The following is a 19,068-nucleotide window of genomic DNA, read 5'->3' on the forward strand; positions in this document are numbered from 1 at the left end:
GGTTGTATAAAAATGTCAGTACCTTTAGGCATATTGTATTTTACAGAACATAAGTACATTAGAAATTTTGTTTATAATGTTCACCTTCTTACATTTATACTTTTTGTACGATATATTTGTACACGGCGAGCATTACTAAATTGATAAGTTTTAGTGTTTGGCAATAATCGATTATTTATTTCATTCTGGATGGTTTAGAAATTTCAACAATTGAACAGTTACCGACATCAGTAATCTATAGTGAAATCTAAATATTGGTATTATGCGGATATAATTTTGGATATTTTCTGGTAATTTTTATATAAATAGAGGTATGAAACCATTCTTATAATATCGTTCCGACGTATAATTAATTTTATCATTGTTCATTGTGTACCGCTTACTGCTTACTTCGAATTTGTATTATGCGATAATGTAATTTTGTGTCATTATGGTTTTGAAGATACCTTCTATTACATTTTTTATAAAGTATATTTAAAGTTTAAATTTGAGATGTGCAAAAGTATGTACATTCAGATCATATATATTTTTTAATTATTAAAATATGCAGAACATCATTGGATATATTGTATTGTAAAGAACATGGTATATATTGGCAAGAAAAATATTTTAATTGCAGACTATTTAGACTAGTGAATCTAATTTAGTTATATCATTTTTGTTCTTATGCCAAAATTGTAAAATAATTGATACACACACAAGCGTACATATCTATAATATTATATCTAAATATGTATATAATATGTAAATGGAGAATATATAAAGTTACATAAAGATTACAATGAGTAAATTGTTGCTATTTATCAAAAATTATTTAAGATACTGGCCGTTAAAAAAATGATTACCTTTTTATTATTATAATTCTATATTATATTTCTATAATTTGTATATTCTATAATATATTTTTTGTATATTGGTAAATATTTTGTAATTATGGAAAAACCATATTGCTAATGTCTTGCGTGCGGAGTACATCATGCGTTCAATTACACACGTAATGTGTTGGAAAAAGTAAGAACTATTTATAAATATAATTAAAAGTAGTTCGGATAATGTAGTGTTTGGGATTTACCTATAATAAGTTCATAAAGATACACCAAGAAATGTAAAAGTTTTTCGTTTGCATTAGCGGCTATCACCTCGGTTTGTGTGCAGCATCGTTTTAAAGTTCGATCAGTCGATCTTTAAATGTACAACTGCCAATATTCGTCTTGAAGAAATATAAACATATAGGTAGGGCAACTATTTTATTCATTTAATTCCATGTTAAAATTCTATCTTTAAGCGAGAGATAGCTTCTACATCGTACGTAATTTGTATATTTTGTATAATTTGTTATAACTTGTACGTAATTTATACAGGTTGTAGAATTTGTACCGGGTATCGATTTAAATAGTAGCGGGAAAAAAGCTGCGAGGAACGCGGGAAGTTTGACGAAAGCGCGGGAAGCAGATGGTGGGGATAAGTCAAGCCAGTAGATTGGTTGGGCGCGTCGTGTAGCGGAGGGGCATCGACCGGTCTGGCATCGGGCTGCTATCGTACTGGCAGGTCCCCCCGTTCAGTGCCACCAATACACAAGAGCCGAGGACTCTCTATCGCCGACCATTGGTCCTCAATTTGCCGACCAATCATTGGGAAAGTGCCCACGAAAATATCCAATGTAAGTCCACAAATTATCAAACATCAGCGGTGTACGCGTTCGGTCGCGCACGGTTGTACGATTAACCGCGTTTTCGTTCCGTGAACTGTTTCAAGTGCGAGCCCGTCCATTCACGACGTTGAAAAACCCTTTCAGCACGGCCATGTTTGTCGAGACGAGCGTTTCTTGTGCGAAATTCGCGTCATTCGTTATCGAGCACGTCGCGTTCCGTCTACTGCACGGTCGTTTCGTCCTTCGTTTCCTATCCACAGACGTTAAGCATCGTGGGGACACGAGGTTAATCATGCCGCCAAGAACAGGATACGATATCCTTCGGAAACGATTTCTGCGCGATAGAAGGTGATGATTGCTGCCTGGCCTCGATTCTCTATCCCGCGTATTTAACGTTCTGCACGTGGGCCCTCGGACCTCGATGTGTTGGCCACGTTGGCGATCTTTATCGATGATCGCGAACCGCGCGAATTGCCTTCCATCATACCGATTCCTTTGGGAATCTAACCTTTTCGTTTCGAATCCAAGCATCGCTTTTATCTATCTGCGTTCCATCGAATAATGTCGACAGTTTTTGTATGTGATTCATAGTATTATATAGGATATCATGTGTGCGTATACAATCGTTCTTGTATGCGTCTACACATACGCTAGGTTCGACCAATACACCCCATATCTAAAATTTTGAAAAAATGAAGTACTTTTCAGTCTAATCATATTACTATTCTTTATTGATGCCAAAGAAGTTATTTTATGAGCCATATTCTGCTAATATCTCTGAAATCCACAGAAGATATTGAACATGCTATTAAGAATAAGGTGCATACTTCTTAAAAATCAATTTTTGCATAACCAAAGATAATGTAGTAGTAGTAAGTTTATTAATTTCAGCCTTTTGGCCCAGAAATGGGACTTGGTTTTACATTCTGTATACTCACACATCCATCCACCCTGCTACATTACATTCGTCACACCACGCGATTACATACCCTCTCTTTGCTTCTCTCCTCTGAACATATGTTACTAATTGTAGTTTGTACTTTTATCCTTCCTGTTTACTAATTTCCTTATCCAATCTATATTCCTTACATTAAACCTGGCCTCTAAAATTTTCCCGCTTGTTGCAATCTGCTAAATAGTGCTTCAGAGATCCTTGTCCCCTTCCACAAAACTCGTACCTCCTCTCCTCACACTCAAGCCAGTATCTATTCCATGGTTCTAAATTTCCGCACCTCGCCTTTGCCATCAAACTTTGGTTGTTTAGTCTTCCATCTTTCCTTAGATACTCAGGCCTCTGTCCCGTAAATAAATATCTATACCTACTGTTATATTTAGCTTCTCTTATTTGGTTAAATTGCACTTGTTCCTGATTTTCCCTATCCCTGTTCACTAGTTCCAGAGTTACTCTATCACTCTCCCCTCTCAATCTCCTAATCCCTTCCTGACTATATCCATTTCGTATGCCATACTCTATCCTTTCTTTACCATTTTTTGTCCTTCCCTGTTCCTTTTCCTTAAGACATTCTTAACGAAAGATAATGTTTGCTGTTTGATTTTCTGTCAACTATCTAACAGTTCACATGTGGCCTTTCAGATCCCAGTGTACAGTCTACATCAGTAATCTTTATCGATGGATCGCAAGCTATATATTTGTATCCTATGAAACTGATGATTCCCTTGGAAACGTAACTTCTAGATTTGACATAGAAAATATTACTTGTATTTGCTTATGTTGCATTTGGCTAAGACAGCAGCTTTCTTATTTCACTTACCATATTTTATAAAATTTAGGTATATGTACAGTAAGTCCTTATCTTACACAGTTAATTCATTTAATAAATTTCTAAATAACTTGTAGCATATAAGTACAATGTATTACAAAGAGAAAAAAAGATCAGTCCTATGTTAAAAATTAGAGTTAAACTTGTTGCCAGGACTAATCTTTCTTTCTCTTTATGTTACATTTGATATTTAATGTTTGTTACAAAGGTTAATTAAAGTTGAACAGGTATATTTCTTTACAACGAAATAATCAAAGAAACAAAAATATGTATACCAATTCATGTAACTCAAGAGTGCATTGTATATTATTTTGTTGTTCTTTCTCTGTTAGAGAGTTTCTATTGATGAAGCTAGCATTTGATGTTAATTCATTATTTTGTTCTAACACAATATTTTCTGTATAGTATAGACATAGGGAGGACTGGCAATGGATCAATTGGGAGAAGGGCAGGCAGTTGTCGTTGGCAGTGCCGGCGGAACTGTTCAGGTTGTTCAAATGGGACAAGGTGGTCAAGCGATGATGTTGCCACAAGCCATACAAGTAGCTGCACCTAATGGACAAATACAAGTTGTACCAGTGTCTAGTTTAACTAGTACAGGTCAACAGATCGTGATACAACAACCGCAGACACCACAAATCATCCAAACTCCGGATGGACAAACATACATTTATCAACCAGTTCAATTAGAGGGCCAAGTTCAACAAGCCCAACCTACAGGTACAATAGTTGATTGATTATATTATAAAGGTCATATTTCAATTTCATTGCTATTTGTAGTGATTAATCTCAATGGAAATCTTATGCAAATTGCTGGAACAACATCGCAGACGACAACCACTGCTGCAGCCACAACACCGGTCCAACCTTTGGCAAGTCCTACTGCAGCAGCATCTCAGGCAGGAAACGTTGTCATGGTACTATTAGAATGTCTCTTTCACTCACATAGTCTGTGTAAATATATTATACTGACTTGTAGTGATTATGGAGCAACAGTACTGTAAACATGATGCATTCTTATTTTGATGTTTTTATTTTTAAATAATATTATAATATAATATTTAAAAATATATTTCGTATATACTTAGGAAGTTTATATAAATTGATGTTTCTATTAAAAAATTTAACGATATGTTGTATAAATTGTAAATTTGATATTCTTTGGAAGTTCTCTTCAAGAAAAACTGTATATGAATCCTAAAACATAGATGATATAAATTTGAAAATATATGTGAATAACATTGCGAAGGGCATAAAAAGATTATTATTACAAAATAAGAAAATAGGCAAGAGAGATAAATAAGGATTTTATAGAAAGGAAAGTAAAAAAGAAATAAAAAAATCAAAATTTATTTTTTCATTGTGAACAATATCCTATAGACGAACAAATATTGGATTTACAATTTATACTACGCGAAATAATCAAAAGATAATATAATGAAGAATTTCTGTGGAATGATTAACAATGCAATGCTCCAATTTTTGTTACTTAGATGGTACCTGGTAATAGTGGGCAGACACAATTTCAAAGAGTAGCATTACCTAATGCCGAGGTTTTTGAAGAAGAACCTTTATATGTAAATGCTAAACAATATAGACGTATATTAAAACGTCGACAGGCCCGTGCTAAATTAGAAGCTGAAGGAAAAATACCTAAGGAAAGACCGGTAAGTTTATGTTTCGTTTTTTATTATGTAATTAACATCGCATTGTGTTTTTTTTTATTAAATTTATCAAATCAATCTTTTTCGCAGAAATATCTCCACGAGTCTCGCCATCGACACGCAATGAACAGAATTCGTGGCGAAGGTGGTCGTTTTCATTCTGGTCAAGTAAAGAAGCGGAAGTAAGTCTCTATATGTAACTTATTATTTCAATTATTTTAGCTATAAAGAAAGCACAGTATCTCATTCATTATTTTACGCATATAAGAGTGTAATGGTTCCAGTAGAACAAATGAAAACTCCATGATTACCCAGCACATCTCAACTTCGACCAGCACCAATACCGTTCGTACTATAGCAATAGCAGCAGCAAACGTAGGAGTACAGTATCATGACACAGATAATATGGCCTCTACCATTGTTATCGAAGTAAGTGCAAGTGCCTATTATTGTTTATACTAAAAAGCACCGAGACTCTTCTACTAAGCATTTTTAAACACCTCTTACAGAAACCAGGTATACCTCTTCAGGATATGATCTCTGAAGATGACATTGTTACCTCGAACAATCGCTTAATGTAAATAAATACTTAAATACGATGAGCGCCGGTAATATAAATGAAAAAGGAAAGTGTGTCAATGATCAAATCCTACTTATATTTGCGCCAGTCTTCAAAGAACATTTTGTAAATAATACTCTCTGATAGGAGATGTAGTGTAAGCAGTTGTTGAGGGTAAGAAACTGCGAAGTGTTATCAAAGATGTATATAATATGTTTGTAAAAGTGTTGGTCATATATTTTTTTAGCTTTTCTTTGTATGTAGCCTAAAACTTACTGATAATATTATTGCATAGTATTATGTCGCGGTGCAACGGAAAACTGAATGAAAATTTAAATACTATCATATTACGATATTTTGTTGAATAATATATTGTAATTCAGTTATTGTTAACAATATATTGTGTACATACGAAATTTGCAATGTAACATATCGAATGTAAGATTTTTAATACTTGTAAAATTTCGAAGAACATACGTATCGCTACATTGGATTGAGAGACTGAACTATAATTTATTATTACGTGTTGGGTACCATTTGTAGAATAGATTTTATAATGAATTAATCTTCAACTTCCATTGCAATGATGAACTAGGAAGCGGTCGAGAATGAGAGAGAGAGAGAGAGAGAGAGAGAGCGCACTGATGAGATTTTTTGTACAATTTTGAGTGTGAGTACAATTAATTTAGTATAATGTAAAAATTTATGGGGAATAGTTAATTTTTAAGAATATTTTTAAGAAGTTACTCATATTTCAGTGGCTTATTGTAAATAACGTGTTTCACCTTGAAATGATAATATTTTGATCGATCGAGGTGTAATATTTATTGAATGTAAGTAGTAATCAAAATATTTTAAAATATATTGTAATAAATAATTCTTTTATGTCGATTAAAAGGTTTCAAAGATTTATGGAATATTGATACTCGTTTTATTTTAGTGTATTCTAAATTCACCACGATGATTTTGCAAGAAATGTATGGCTATACAAATTTCCATTAAAATAACGGCTTTAGAATATTGAGAGATTAATCTAATTAATTTTCTTTGAGAGTGATTTTTACGATATTCCACATGAGTAAATCTGCAGTAGCTTCATTGGGGAATGTAAAGATAAATATAGAAATCGTTTCACATTCACAAGATATTTTTAAATGTTCTGTAACAAGTCGAACTTGTAAATAACTGTAAAATTATAAATGTAAGATTTACACGAAATATAATAATATGCTCAGCGTGAATGTGAACAATTGTAAAGTAATAGTTAAGTTGGGTGAAAATAGGAAATAATATATTTGTAATGGATCTAAGTATATACAAGTAAATCGACATGAGTTGTGTTTTGTAATAATTTATATTTGGTGATTTATTTAATATAACCTTTCACGTATAGTTTAAATCTCGAACCTATTATTTTTCACAGGATTTTTCTGATTTTCCTGTGGAATACGTACATTTAAGACAGTTATTTGTTTCTTCCATACCTTACTTTGAACCATTTTCCGTACGTATGTTCTTCTACTTTTTATTAAAATACATTAGATGGAAGTGCAATCTTCTTTTCTGTTAAAACTTTAGAGCATTCTGACAGTGAACTGTCTGGCTCTGTAACATACATGTTCGGTTCGACTGGCAAAGGTGCTCCTAACAGGCATTCGTCTATTATTTTACTTCCCGTAGCATCGATCGTAGCATTGTATTCCGTATCACCAGTTCTAGAAGAGTAAATACAGTGGGTGTAGAATGTATTCGTACACCGATAAATTTCCCAAAAAACTTTTGTCTGAAATTGTGGTTTTTTAACTTCCTTTTGTATAATCAATGATATTTTACATATTCTCGTAAGTCTCTCAGATAGATATAGTCCAAACAACATTTACTAGTTAATATAATTTGTGAAATTAACAAAAAAACGCGAAAAATGGATAAAATTATAGAAGCAATTAGTATTTGTACGATTCCTATGACGAACCATTTACAGCAGAGTTTGTAACGTAAATACATTAGTTTATTGCTCCGTGCGAATTAGAAAACTTCAAATTTCCAGGAAAGTACTTTTAAACAGTTGTGCGAATACTTATTGCTTCAACATTTCTATCGATTAATTGCTTTTTTCTTGTTAATTTCGTAACTTACATAAATAGCTATTTTTTTTTTGTAATCTATCTATTCTAGAGATTTCCTAGAACATGTAGAATGTCATTGTTTATAAAAAATAAGTTAATAAATTACAATTTTACACAGTTTTTTGGAAATTGATCGGTGTACGAATACTTTCTACACCCATTGTAAATTTTAAATACATTTATTTGTGTATAAATACTCTACATGTTGTGAAAGGTATGGTAAAAATGTTTTTATAACGTAAGAAATATGCAATAATGAAATATTGAAAACAAGTTTAACCTGTGTACTTTAGTTACTTACCTTATACGGAGGATTTCTCTTTCTTTTTGACTCGGTTTTAGATTATCCGGTGGTTTTTCACTTCGGGAAATAAGCAACAAATTTTCGGTAGCAATTTTCCATGGATTCCTATAAGATTTTCTTTGAATCGTTTCCGATATGATCCAATCGTCTGGTAAATGGATGTCTTTCCACTTCCCATATATTTTTATGCGTGACGAATAATCGCCTAATTTTCATAAATTTTTCAATCATTACATGTAAATTGAATCAGTGATGTATGTACAAAACACATTAAAAACCTTTTGAATAATCCGTATGATATATAGTTTGCGTGATCCGATTTTCCTTCTCTTCGATCACATTTTCGTTCGGCGCAACTTCCGGAAAGATTTTTTTTAACAGTGGATGCTCGTTTCTAATCTGAATATTTTCATAGATTATTTAAATTATATTATTAAAATAAATTATTAGAATTATTATTGTTTTTTATTAAAAAATATAGTTGTTTGACCAGAAATATTTTGTTAAATTCCAAATTAATATTTAGTGAACGTGTGGTTGGTTGTTGTTCGTACGTAGCAACGATAATGTGATATTTTGGTTTTGGCCAATATTAATCTTCAGTTGATCAACGATTTACCTGTTACTTTCCTTAATATATATAGTGAGAAATTATAATTATTTCGAAGATTTTTTAACAATTTAAAAAAGAATATATTCTTTAAAGAATACATTATTTCTTGCACGAGTGAACTACTCAATCGAAGACGTTTAATTTAAAAAATTTTGTCCTAGCTCCTCTATTTCCAAGTTATTTAAAAAAAAACATTTTTCATACCCCATTTTAGGTGCTGTTCTTATTCGATATGGACGATTGTTAATAAAAATAATACGTATCAATTATTTTGATGAAAACTACCTCCAATATAAATTTGAACAAGATTCAGTGTATGCTGGTTGAATATTTTTACTTGATAGTTTACAGCAGAAATGGGCAATATTTTCAATAATTTAATTACTCGATCGAATGCAGTGTATGATAATTAACACAATAAACGATCGTTATATCTTCTTTACCTTATTTAAATATTCTTGAGGGTCCTCGCTTTGTTCATTTACAGGTAACGAAAAATTTTGTTGACGAGTGTTTAGACATTTTCTATAGGGTCCGTTTAAGATATTGAGGGGTAGGGGATACTTGCGTTGTGGCCTGTATTCTCTTCGTTTTTTCGTTTCTCTCCCTAAAAAGTCTTTTCTGTAAATTGTTACAAAATCGCGTGTTTCGTCTTCTATTTCCATAAACATTCTTTTTTGTCGTTTCAAAATATGTATATCGTGAAAGTTTCTTGTGGAGAACGTAGATGAAATTGTACATAAAGGTTAATAAAAATTCTGAAGTTGGCGATGAAAATCGGTGAATTTTAATGCCTGTATAAAAGAAGAAAAAAGTAGCAAAAGGAAATATCTCACAATCAATCTCACTTCAGTGATTCAAATATTCTGTCAACATAATTCAACTACTATTCCAATACTTAAATATTAATATTCGCTTTACTCTATGGTTTGTTAACTTTCTGCATATAAATAATGGACCTTGGTTGGTTCCCTGATTCAACTGCTAGATGGCGCCACCAGCGCGAAATTTAAATTTTGCACATACTAATCGCTGAAAAACGTTTATAACTGTTTAATTTCAATCGAAATCGTATCAACGACGGTTCTTGAATGTTGCTAATAATCTATACTGTCTTTTACGAGTACCAAGGTCCATTATTTATATGCAAAAAGTTGGCAAACCATAAAGTAAAGCGAATATTTCTAACGAAGTAACGTGTAGTCAAGACTGAAATCTTTGTTGAACATTTAATAAAAATCGAGATCGTAATAGAAATTTTTCTTGAATGTTGCAACGATCTATACTATCCTCTATACGAGTCGTAAAAGTTAATAATTCATTTATAGAATGTAACAAACAATCGAGCGAAGCGAAAATTCTCACTGAAATCCTTGATGATTGCTTAATAACTAAAAAAATCGTGACAAGAATGATCCTTGAGAGTTACTATTGTTCTATGTACTACTATACTACTATTTATCATCAATGGAGATACCAATAAATTATTAACTAATTGATGGAAATTGAACTAATGAAGGATTCTGAGTAAAAAAAAGACACGTTAACGACATTTTATTTGATTGTTCGATACCATCTCTCGTTGTTAACAATATTAAACGATGGAAATCAAGTCAACTAACGGTCAATCTTTTCATTACGGCGTCATGGACAACGGGCTGTAACATTTATATTTGTCGATAAATCTTTCCATAAAAATTTGTACATCTTTCTAAAATAATACTAGAGACGTGTATAAAGTTTCAAATTGAAATCATGCATACTTTATGTAAAAAAAAAAATGATAAAGAAGCCACATTTTTGGCACGGAAGAAGGAATTCCCCATTTAACACTTTATTTACCGGGAGCCTATTTATAGGCTTTTTAATTCCAGTATTTAGCTTTTCGAATTTATTTACTGATTGTCTACTTACGATGTTCAGTTTTTGGAAACAGACTTGGCTTTCAATTTACCTAGTAATAGTATGAAGGAATTAATGGCAGCCTAAATTGGCATATGCTACTGTAGAAAATTCTTTTTTGCATTAAAGACTGTTTCTAAATAGCCCGGTAGATAAAGGGTTAATATAATTATTGTTATATGGTGAAAATCAATATGTCCAAAAACATGCATCCTGAATTTTAACCTGTAGTTTACGCATATAAATTTTCATGAATGAGAAACAATATTTAGTAACATAAATTAACAGAAGATATTTTTTCAAAAATAAATTATTTAAATAATTAAATAAATAATTTCTTTTGGCATGAGTAAATTACCCATTCAAAAACGCATATTTTTGAAAAAAAATTATTGTCCTAGCTTGTCTAGTTTTCAAGATATTTAAAAAAACATGGTATTCACCCCCATCTTTAGGGGCTATTTTCACCTCTTCAATATGGACGATTGCCGATAAAAAAAATACGTGTCAAATATTTTTTTGAGAACTATTAGGTTGTCCCAAAAGTTTCTTTCGTTTTATTAATAAGTAATACATACACAATATTTTATGTCTAATGTTACATTATTGAATTGTGTACGATTCATTTTGCTCCATTACTATTACAACATCAATATCTAAGAAATTAGATTGTCTATTTATATAAGCACTCCCACACAAAATAATTGAGTGGAAATTACGAAAGAAACTTTTGGGACAACCTAATACCTACCACGTAAATTTTATCAAAATCGACCTGTGACAATTGGATATGTTCCCTTGTAAGGGAAGCAGTTTTCCTGAAGCAGTTACACTGTATTGTGCGGTGTATGAAGGCGTTAATTTGTTTAAGCTCTTTCCTTCTTACGAAAACGCTTTTAACTCCCTGGGACTCCAACGATTTATTATACATATATGTCATCTGGTATCGACAATCTATTTGATCCGCATTGATTACACGGTCGAGATTAAATTTTGCTATTCGGAACTTAGTTTGGTTTTGAAATCTTTCAACTGCTTACGTTATGTGTGCAAGTAAGAAACAAGTTTCCTGAAAAATATTGCAAAATTTTTAAACAAGAAACAAAATTGTCGGTCAATTTAATATAATTTTACAGGAATAAATATTTAAGGTAACGTTAAATTAAAAAAAAAATTAGAAAAAAATTCATACTAGACGAGAATCGAACTCAAGCCTGAAGGGGACTTAACTACGCTGTCATCTTGTGAACTATTCTAAAGGAACTGAAGATAAGAAGCTAAGTGGCGTCATATTTTTTAAATTAATTTTTCTCAAAAACGCTGAAGTAGCGAGCTTTGCCCCTTTGCTCAAATACTCTCCTAAGTAGAGTACTATACTGTGTTAAAAGCTAATTCAAATCGGTGACCCCTAGTTTGTGGCCTCTCCTTGTTAGAGGAAATCAATTGGTTTGACTGAAAAAAAAATTTCCATTTGGTGGCTAATGATTCTCCAATTTCTCGTGGCTCATTATGGAAGCGATATAACAAGAGTTGAAGCATGGCACCCTCGTGTACTATAAACGCCAATTAGGACACGACATCGAATTTCCCTGTTATATGTAGCTGCATCCTTGTTGGTGTCCCTTGCTTACTGTTTCTTCCCTCGTCACAAGTTTTTTTATCTGCTTTTTCTAGAGGGTTGAAAAATAGCCACCGATAACTAAAATTAGCGCGTACGTGGGACAACTTGGGACTCAAAAGATATTTCTTGTCAATTGTAAAACTATCGACAATTTTCTGCGGTACATTCAACAATACGTTTCTAGTATATTAAATACAACAACTTTAGCTGCAATTATATTAAATATGTGATTTTTAATCCTGAATCGAATGAGACTACTGGTACATTGATACGTCAATCGGTTCTTAAGACAAAGAGTTTTTTTACGCTTTGTAAAGCGCTCATTTTGAGAGGGAAAAGTTCTTTGAGAGCAGGGGATGGACGCGGGAGGAGTTAGAGAGGAATAGAGATTTGGATAAGGATATTGGAGAATCTTGTCAAACCTGTTTACTGATATTATGTTCAGAATACACTGATGGACATAATTATACGACACCCCATTTATTTAAAAAAAAAAGTATGTATAAGCTTGTATACGTAGCGTAAATGATGATGGGATGAAGGAGTATTATTCGCGAACTCCATCACAATGTAAACAAACACAAAGCGTCGAAGCATTTCCAACAATTGTAATGTTTGGTTTCTTCTGTAGGACAAAATTATAAGACATTAATGTTACTCGACTACAGACAGTCGTTGAATCTAAATGTATTCGTGTTTTTCGTACTGTGAATTCTCTATTATAGTGATTTTCTTAGTATAAAATAGAAAAACATAAAGTTCTAACTGAAGAGGAAAAAATAGAAATCTTTCAAAGAAGAGCAAAAGGAGAGAATTTAAAACAAATGTCACCAAAAATGAAAAGAAGTATGTGTGTAATTCGTAATTTTTTAAATAATCTAAGAAATTACGGAAAAAAGAAGAGATCTGGAAGACAATCATCTCTTACTTTAAGAGATAAAAGAGCAGTTTTAAGGTGTGCATCAAATTCAGCTCTTACACCTAGGCAAATTTTAGTAGATGTGGGTTAAAAGTATCTGTAAAGACTGTAAAAAGAGTTATACAAAAGACACATCATCTGAAACGAAAAAAGTTTGCTGTTAAATCACCTTTGTCGATAGTACACAAACAACGTCGACTGGATTTTGCTCTTAATCGCCTACTGTGAAAGAAAAAATGGCGGAAAGTGCTTTTTACTGATGAAAAGAAAATGAATTTAGATGGACCTGATGGTTGGAAATACTATTTTCACGATTTACGAAAAGAAGCAAGAATTTTAAGTCGCCGTCAATGTGGTGGAGGATCTGTGATGTTATGGGCAGCCATCGGGTATAATGGGAAGACCGAAATCAAGTCCATTGATGGCAGAATGAAAGCTACTGGTTATTCAAAACTAGTACAAGAGCAGATTCAGAATCATGCTGAAAGAGTGGCTGGTGAACATTTCATATTCCAGCAGGACAATACAGCTGTTCATACAGCTAAAGTTGTAAAAAATTATTTTCATGCTCAAAATTCACCAATTTTAAATTGGCCAGCACGGTCTCCGGATCTCAATATTATAGAAAATGTGTGGGGTCAGTTGAGTAGAAGACTATACGAAGGTGGCAAACAATAGAATAGTCTTAATGATTTGAAGGTAGCAAATCTGAAAGGTTGGGAAGACTTAGATCAAAAGAATATAAAACATTTATTTAAAAGTCTACCGAAACGAATGATCGAAGTTGTTCAAAATAAAGGAGGCTCTACACATTATTAGTACTTCAAAATGTGTATAAATTTTCAGAACTTTTGTACATTCTCTTTTTCTTTTAAGCAGTGTCTTATAATTATGTTCAATCGAAATTGTATTATTTTTCGAATAAATTAGAAATGTTTTATCATTTTTCGCAAAATTTATGAAGTTGTTATTAAAAAATAAACCATTTTCTTTTGACGAAGTGTATTTTAATATAACTACATTATTAAGTACCTAAACCAATATTTTTAGGGGTGTCTTATAATTATGTCGACTAGTGTATGTCTTTATTAGAAAAATAAACAATACAGTTTCGAATTATTTTATTTTTTGAGAGGAACGCGTTTATATTCCGAACAAACGAAGTTCAACGGTTGCTTCACTACTTTCGACTTATAGAATTGGAATCAAAATTTAAAAATGTGGAAACATTCTCGGAATATATTACTAAAGAATTGAATATCGTCACTTATAATACATATCTTTGTATAATTAGGAACGATATACAAGTTTTCCAGTTCTTAGATTATACGGGTTTAAGGATTCCATTTCGCACAGAATGCAAGTACATTACAAGTATGATAATTTTATGTAATGGAAGAAAACAAAATTTCAGAAAATACGTATTCCGTAGTTTCAACTGTAGTTTAAATAGACAAATTGTCGTGAAAATTTTTTAACATTTTGCAATAAAAATATATTAATGTAATACATAATTTATACAAATGAATTTTTCAGAAAACTAATTATATTCCTGCTAATCTAAATCTAATCTCATTTTACACTTTACACTTTTTATATCTAAAGATCTTATTACAAGATCCATCGAGAAAACAATTTGCAAAACATTAATATTACAGAAAAGTTGTATTCTCGGTTTAAACAATTATTGTTAATAATTAATGTAACTATTGTCAGAAATTAATATTTAGTTGGTTCAATCAATAGATATTAGAATATTGACAAATTTCTCACAATTAATGTCTCGAATGAATACTTATTCTGAACCGTTATTGTTATTAATGTTTAATCGAACACTGAATGATGCTGTATATACTATATATGTTTATTTATGTCGGAGATATTAAGTTTTAATTGTTCCAATCAATAAATATTAAAATGTAGAAAAATTTCTTACGATTACTTATTTAAATTTTATTCTCAACTTTTCATGTTCGGAAATATTATATTCTCGACAAAGATTGGTGTAATAATCTGAAACTTTAAAATGCATTAAACATGTACATCTCCGAATTAATTGAATATTTACAATGCATATAGTAACATTCAGTCTTCGATTAAATATTAATAAGGATCACGGTTCAGTATAAGTATTCATCGAACACAGTAATCGTGGGAAATTTTTCTATATCGTTATATCTGTTAGCTGGAATAACTAAAAATTAATTTTTGACAATAATTACATTAATTATTAACTATATTTGTTCAAGCAATGCCCGAGACTATGACTTTACTTTAATATTACACCGCGCGGACAGCGGTAGATGCTTTATCTAAAAATGTTCAAAATCATTACTAACCAATAAGTAACTAGTTTATGATTTCAGTCACCGACCAATTACGTTTCTTTTGAGTAACTTAGTGTGTGGCATCGTTTTTAGCGCAGCAGTCACGGCGTGATATGTGTTGGCGATCGGCAATATAATAAAATATGTATTTTGTCGAGATCTCGACGAGAATTTGAAATAATCTTGATCTTGCCCAAATCTCGACATGCTGAATTCCTATATCGACCTAGAATGTTACAAGTAATCTCGATCTCGCATTCGATTTCAAGATGCGAGATCGAGACGAGATTGAGATTTATCTCATCTCGTGCGCATCTCTATATAAATGCAAATAACGTGGAAATGCGTGAATCGTTATTCCTGACTTATTCACGTTCTTTCGTTGCTTGATGAAAAGAAAGATTAATATTCCATAACGAGGTTATTAAAAAATAAAACGTAGACAACATTAGGCGTATCTGCGACCTGAACAGGATAATAAATTCGGAAAGTTAACGAACGAGAGTAAAGATAATAGTAGCGAATATTGAGACAGGCGAAATTTCAGTTAGGCGTGTGTACTCGCAGTAGGTAAATAAACTTCGGGGTTAATTACAAATGCACAGGTGTGCAAACTAAACAGGTATACAAACTAAACAGGTGCACAGCAGAAGCGCAAACAGTACTACGATTCATGATAGTTTCGGTGAGTTCGTGTATTTCATTTGGATTACGAAGAAACATGTGAAGGCTAATGAGATGATTGCGATTAGGTAAACTCAATTTTTGGAGTATTTTGTACACATGAAATCATTTTAATCAATACATGTCTTGAAAATTATCGCTTCACATAACGATAACAAATTCTGGGTATTATCATTTGCTTACATAATAGATGAAGAGTTCATTTTGAAGTGAAAATATATAAAAATAGTACACTAATATCTAATATAATATCTAGTAGTATATAATACCTGATATCTATGTAGTATATGCTTTAACTAGATGTGTAATTAATTTTACTTTGTACAAATAAATGTTTCAAAAGTTGTTATACTGGAATTATATGAAATACTCTAATATTTATCATTTATTATTTAAGTATCTATAATCTATACTATTATTATAACGAGGTGTGTATAAGATACTGTTTGCATTGCATGGAATGATCGGTCTCCTGATATTGTAACGTAGGCAAAAAATAATCTCTTGTATTTTAGTTTGTGATTAAAGTGATCCTTAAAAAATGTGTCAATGATTCGAATTTATTCTCTATGAAGATTAAAATGATTGATCTATCTAATCTTCAATGTAATCTTCATAGAATCTTGTTTTTTTCTTGTTAATTTCTCAACTTACACAAATAGCTATTTTTTTTGTAATCTATCTATTCTAGAGATTTCCGAAAATATGTAGAATGTCATTGTTTATAAAAAATAAGTTAATAAATTACAATTTTACATACAGGGTTATCCAAAATAGACTATAGGAAGTTTTTTTTAAATAAAATAGATACTCTTTTTAATTTTATTAGTGTTTTTATTTAATTATCAGGTATTATCTATGATAATTATGTGCGGAAAACGATATCTGTTGAATGACCATCACGACCATGTTTACCGACATCAATTTGAAAGTTAACATTTTCAATAACATTTTGGCATATTTGCTCGTTTTATTCACCAATTTCATTTCTAATGTTGTTTTTCAAGTCATGAATTGTTGCTGGTTTGCTGGCATAAACTTTACGTTTCAAATAACCCAAAAGAAAAAAATCCAATGGGGTCAAATCACACCATCAAAGTGGCCAATTCATATCACCATTACTTGAAATTAATCGACCATTAAATTTCGATAGCAATAAACTGAATATTTTCACGCGTTGTTGAAAATAAACATTGCTTATGTCGATTCCATTTAATTTCGGCCATAAATAATCAATAACCATTTCATTATAGCGTGCAGCATCCACTATAACTGCGTCTTCATTCTCGTTTTTAAAAAAGAATGGACCGATTATGCCTTTCGACCAAAATCCACACCAAACAGTAACTCTCTTTGGACTATTTTTGAGCAGTGATTATTGATTTTTCTGTAATGGCTCTCGGATTTTCATCTCCACTGCTTGCAAAAGAATTGGCCAGCAATTTTTGATGATATTATGGTCGGGTGCGCGCGCCGGCCATTGACGAGTGGAAATATTCTCCTTAAAAAAATATTCCTTAATAATTTTAGCAGCATGTATCGCAACATTATCTTGCTGGGATATACATATATGGTGTAACAGCAATGCGTTCTACATACGTATAAATTTGATTTTTTATTAGTTCAAGGTAACGAATGCTATTCATTTTGCTTCGAATAAACTTAATTTTTGTGTTTCCTTAATATCCGTTAACAGCCCAAATCATTACTCCATCTCCACGCTTTTGACGTCGAATTTTTGTTAGTGGTTGTTTACGAACAACGCAATAATAATACGTACATCCGTCTGGGTCATCAAAGGTGAACCGCTTCGCATCCGTAAAGATTACTTTTCTACAAGTCTTCTTCCAAAGTACATGTGCATTTGCAAATAACAACCGTGACTCCTTATGTCTTACGTTTAGTGATGGTTTTGTCATTACTCTAGCCCGATTTATAATGCCTAGTCTGGAGTCTTCATGACGAATATTTTGCATATTTCTTTTTACGCCAGCTTTCTTAGCGATCTCTCTCGCAATAGCACGAGAATTGTAAGCAGCTCGTATTATTGCTCGTGTATCGCGTTCAGATAATGCTGCTGGCCTTCCTGTACTTTTATTTTTTTCATGTGCACTTGTATATTTCAGCAAATTATACAATAACTCTTCAAGTGCGACTAATTTCTTTTGCAATTTGAGTAATGGATAACTTTTGTTTCCGCAGAGCTAATATTACACTAATGACACTTTCACTAAGCTTTTTGTCACGACCCATTACGAGGATAGCGATATAACAAAGCTCTAGAAATTGAACGTAATAACTTCATGCAAATTCACGGAACACTGAAGAATATGTAAACCTAGTTCAAGTGTGCTATCATTTTGTCTGCGTCGGATTATGTACAGTGAGTAACTTTAATATTCGGACACTATGAGATTTTTACATTATCACATCATAACTTCGTTTCTAACAAAACAAGCAAAAAACATAATCAAGTATTATATTAACGTATATGTTTAGTAGACAATAGTCTAAGTTTTATTTACATAACTTACTGTAGTTGGTAAATAACACGATTTAAACAAAATATTGTCTGATTTTTCCGTTACTTTAATATTCGGACACTTTTAGAAACCATTTATTTTAAGGCTAATTTTTATAATAATATGTGTTTTAATATTGCTAATGATTTTTTTTTGAATATTCTATAGTTATTTTGTCCAATTCTTCTTTTAACCGATGTTTCAACATTTCTTTTGAAGATATTGTTGTTGTCCTGATACATTCCTCTAGTTCATTGCATACATTTTCGATAGGATTAGGGTCAGGTAATTGAGGTGGTGGTTGTAAAACTTTTGGACAATTGTACAGTAAATATTCTTGCACGATGCGTGCGTTATGTTTTGGGTCATTGTCCTGGTAAAATTTAAATGTGTTT

At 31.7% G+C, this 19,068-nt stretch overlaps 3 protein-coding genes across 12 annotated transcripts in view; 2 read left to right on the plus strand and 1 right to left on the minus strand.

Moving 5' to 3' along the window:
• LOC128891250 (uncharacterized) overlaps nucleotides 1–19,068 on the plus strand; it is a 256,897-nt gene that overhangs the window by 60,667 nt on the left and 177,162 nt on the right. The window lies entirely within an intron of this gene.
• LOC128891253 (nuclear transcription factor Y subunit alpha) lies at nucleotides 1,347–7,012 on the plus strand. 6 transcript variants are annotated; one of them, XM_054150653.1, is made up of 7 exons: nucleotides 1,347–1,660; nucleotides 3,838–4,152; nucleotides 4,213–4,349; nucleotides 4,926–5,099; nucleotides 5,187–5,278; nucleotides 5,384–5,525; nucleotides 5,606–7,012. In XM_054150653.1, exons 2-7 carry the CDS (start codon nucleotides 3,861–3,863, stop codon nucleotides 5,675–5,677), a joined length of 909 nt encoding a protein of 302 aa, XP_054006628.1. In that variant the 5' UTR covers nucleotides 1,347–1,660; nucleotides 3,838–3,860; the 3' UTR covers nucleotides 5,678–7,012. The 6 variants fall into 6 exon arrangements, with proteins under 6 accessions (XP_054006628.1, XP_054006629.1, XP_054006627.1 ...); XM_054150654.1 differs by having other exon boundaries at nucleotides 1,348–1,660; nucleotides 4,213–4,331; nucleotides 5,381–5,525; XM_054150652.1 differs by having other exon boundaries at nucleotides 1,349–1,660; nucleotides 3,843–4,152; nucleotides 5,381–5,525.
• On the minus strand, nucleotides 7,086–9,369 carry LOC128890633 (uncharacterized). Its single transcript, XM_054149288.1, has 4 exons — nucleotides 9,142–9,369; nucleotides 8,364–8,484; nucleotides 8,083–8,290; nucleotides 7,086–7,370 (listed from the first exon to the last, which is right to left on the minus strand). The coding sequence occupies exons 1-4, from the start codon at nucleotides 9,367–9,369 to the stop codon at nucleotides 7,184–7,186; spliced, it is 744 nt and encodes a 247-aa protein (XP_054005263.1). The 3' UTR covers nucleotides 7,086–7,183.

This window comes from Hylaeus anthracinus, unplaced genomic scaffold (genome assembly GCF_026225885.1).
Source record: "Hylaeus anthracinus isolate JK02 unplaced genomic scaffold, UHH_iyHylAnth1.0_haploid 12001, whole genome shotgun sequence".
In the NCBI taxonomy this organism is placed as follows: Eukaryota; Metazoa; Arthropoda; class Insecta; order Hymenoptera; family Colletidae; genus Hylaeus; species Hylaeus anthracinus.

Excerpts from the sequence above, each read along its gene's own strand:
- LOC128890633 (XM_054149288.1), bottom strand. The coding sequence starts at position 9,369 with ATGTTTATGGAAATAGAAGACGAAACACGCGATTTTGTAACAATTTAC. Across the intron at positions 8,291-8,363 it reads TCATACGGATTATTCAAAAG|GCGATTATTCGTCACGCATA; the intron begins GTTTTTAATGTG and ends TATGAAAATTAG. Across the intron at positions 7,371-8,082 it reads AGAGAAATCCTCCGTATAAG|AACTGGTGATACGGAATACA; the intron begins GTAAGTAACTAA and ends TTACTCTTCTAG.
- LOC128891253 (XM_054150652.1), top strand. The coding sequence starts at position 3,861 with ATGGATCAATTGGGAGAAGGGCAGGCAGTTGTCGTTGGCAGTGCCGGC. Across the intron at positions 5,100-5,186 it reads AAATACCTAAGGAAAGACCG|AAATATCTCCACGAGTCTCG; the intron begins GTAAGTTTATGT and ends TCTTTTTCGCAG. Across the intron at positions 5,279-5,380 it reads GGTCAAGTAAAGAAGCGGAA|TAGAACAAATGAAAACTCCA; the intron begins GTAAGTCTCTAT and ends TAATGGTTCCAG.